At 40.4% G+C, this 3,168-nt stretch overlaps 1 protein-coding gene across 1 annotated transcript in view; it reads right to left on the reverse strand.

Moving 5' to 3' along the window:
- LOC106870489 (dynein axonemal heavy chain 12) overlaps positions 1–3,168 on the reverse strand; it is a 262,917-nt gene that overhangs the window by 141,745 nt on the left and 118,004 nt on the right. Inside the window, exons 39-40 of the mRNA XM_052971523.1 lie at positions 2,206–2,384; positions 439–631 (exon numbers count right to left, since the gene is read on the reverse strand). Coding sequence (XP_052827483.1) covers positions 439–631; positions 2,206–2,384 — 372 coding nt within the window. The remainder of the gene's footprint in view (positions 1–438; positions 632–2,205; positions 2,385–3,168) is intronic.

Raw genomic sequence — 3,168 nt, forward strand, 5'->3', positions numbered from 1 at the left:
GTGTTAGGAAGGGCATCCAGCTGTAGAAACTCTGCCAGATCAGACTGGAGCCTGGTGCAGCCATCTGGCTCACCAGTCCTCAGTCAAATCGTCCAACCCATGCTAGCATGGAAAGCAGACATTAAACAATAATGATGATGATGATGGCAAGCAAAAAGCATCATCAGAACGTGGCTGATACCAGTGCTGCCTGACTGGGTCCCATGTCGGTGGCACGCAAAAAGCACCCACTAAACTCTCGGAGTGGTTGGCGTTAGGAAGGGTATCCAGATGTAGAAACCTTGCCAGATTAGACCGAAGCCTGGTGCAGCCTCCTGGCTTGCCAGTCCCCAGTCAAACCGTTCAACCCATGCCAGCATAGAAAACGGATGGTAAACGATGATGATGATGATGATGATGATGATGTATATATATATATATATAAGGTAATACAATTACCTTTATGTCTTCTCTCCATTCTGTCTTACCATAACTCTTGGTAATCTCTGGTTGGAACAAATGGTAGCAAGCCATTGCATTGGCTAATCGGGTCAAAGATTGGCGCCCGCTACCACCAACTCCTACCAAGAGAGCATTGCCACCAGGGGAACACAAAATCCGACAGATTCTTGATAAGTGCTCCAACACATATCTGCAGAGAGAGAAAGAGAGAGAAAGATGGGTATGATATATACATATAACAACACTGGGGTAACTCCCTGATGCTAATCCAAGTATTATAGTTCTAAGTTGATTAACAATACTCAGAGTAGCAACAGAAAGTAATCTAAATACTGTAATAAAAAATTACACTTTAGTTCATAAGTGAGTACTTTTCCTTTGTAAATTCATGAATACAGCTATGATTTAAATGCAGGTGTAGCTAAGATGCAGGTAAGGCTTAAAGTCAGATATGAGTTAGACAGAGGTGTGGCTTAGATGCACATTTGGGTTAGACACAGGTGTGGGTTAGATGCAGGTGTAGGTTAGAGGCAGGTGTGGTTTATACACAAGTGTGGATAAGACACAGGTACAGCTTAGACACAGGTATGGCTTAGATGCAGGTGTGGCTTAGATTCAGGCTTGACTTAGACACAGGTGTGGCTGGGACAGAGATGAGGGTTAGACACAGGTGTGGATCAGACACAGGTAAAGCTTAGTTGCACAGATGTATGTTAGATGCGCATATGGCTTAGATGCAGTTGTGGCTAAGAAGTCTGCTTCCTAACCACAGAGTTTTGGTTTCAGTCCTACTGTGTAGCACCCTGGGTAAGCACCCTGGGTAAGCACCCTGGGTAAGTGAGTTTCACTATTGCAGTGGTGCTGGTGCAACATAAAAGGCATCGGGTACACTCTGTAAGGTGGTTGGTATTAGGAAGAGCATCCAGCCTTAGAAACCAGGCTAAAGTTGACAGAAGAACATGGTGCAGTCCTCTTCTCTGCCAATCCTTGTCAAATTATCCAACCCATGCCAGCATGGAAAATGGACGTCAAACGATGATAATGATGATGATGATGATGATGATGACTGACCAAAGCCTTGTGAGTGGAGTTACTAGATGGAAATGGAAAGAAGCCAGTTCATTGTATGTATATGTGTGTGTGTGTGTGTGTCATACAAACAGTGATGTTCATTTCCAAGACTGATTAGAAAACTTGTCCAGCCATGAGAAAAAATTACCTTGCTTGGAAACAGGCGAGGTTTGGTGACAGGAAGGGCATCTGGCTGTAAGGAAGGGCATCTGGCTGTAAGGAAGGGCATCTGATCCATGAAATCATGGAAAAGTGGACATAAGACGATGATAAGGATGACAATGTTGTTGATGATGATGATGCATACACATTGCATACATACATACATACACACACACTACATATATTACACATATTGTGTATATGTACATATGCAAGCATTTGTGTATGGTGACCTCACGGAGGCAATGATAAGTGACCGAGACTTTGAGAAGTCCCATCAAGCCAAGTGAAATTGTAGTTGTCACCGAAGCCACTGTCAAGTTGCTAGCACCGATTACATTCTTGGAGTGGTTGGCATTAGGAAGGGCATCCAGCCGTAGAAACCATGACAAGTCAAATTGGAACCTGGCCTCCAGTTTACCAGTTTCAGTCAAACCCATGGAAAGCAGACACTAAATAATGATGAATGATGTACATGTTGGCAATAGTCTGTGTATATATATATATATATATTTATGTAGCGTGTCTTACCGAAATATGACCAGATCCATTGTAGTTTTGTGGGTATTGTTGTATTCGTCCATGTATGTGTAAACAACCTGATACATATCGTCCAGTGACTTCACTTCGGTATACACTCTTTCATCTATCATGGCATCTGGGTTCATGTAGTCCCCAAACATCAAGTTGTGAAAGTCTTCTTCACACACCTGGATAACAGCAACATTGCAACAATCGATCATTAATAAACAGTCTCTTACGATAATGATGATGGACAAGGCAGTAACGACAGGGATGTTGGTAGTGATTATTGTGATCGTAGGAAAACAAAAGACGAAGACAGATGTATGAACGACAAGCAGGTGTACTAGTTTGAAGCTCAGGAAAAATGAAAAAGTCTTTTACGTTTTGAACCTACACTCTTCAACAGAAAAGAATAAGAGAAAATAAACAGAGAGAGAATAAAAGAAAAAACTTGTAGATTTCAGTAGTCCAGCATATATATATATATATATATATATAAGGATTTACTTTTCGTAATGAGATAAAAAACCAAGGCTGTGTATATTTTAGAACATTTATAAATAGATGGTCTTACAGCTGTTTCTAGGATATTTATTATATCCCTTCATCGGAGAGGATGGTTAAGCAATAGTTAATTTAGATAAGATAGGAAATAGAAAGTGAATTGCAGGAACGAAAACAGATGTGAGATATTTATTATTTAAGGCAACGAGTGAGCAGAATCATTAGCATGCTGGGCAAAATGCTTCACAGCAGTTTGTCCATCTTTATGTTCTGAGTTCAAATTCCAACAAGGACAACTTTGTCTTTCATCCTTTCAGGGTTGATAAATTAAGTACCAGTTTGAGTACTGGGGGTCAATGTAACTGACTTATCTTCTCCCCACAAAATTTCAGGCCTTGCACCATTAGTAGAAAGGATTGTTGTTATTATTATTATTATTATTATTATTGTTATTATTATTATTAT

Source organism: Octopus bimaculoides, chromosome 11 (genome assembly GCF_001194135.2).
Source record: "Octopus bimaculoides isolate UCB-OBI-ISO-001 chromosome 11, ASM119413v2, whole genome shotgun sequence".
NCBI lineage: Eukaryota > Metazoa > Mollusca > Cephalopoda > Octopoda > Octopodidae > Octopus > Octopus bimaculoides.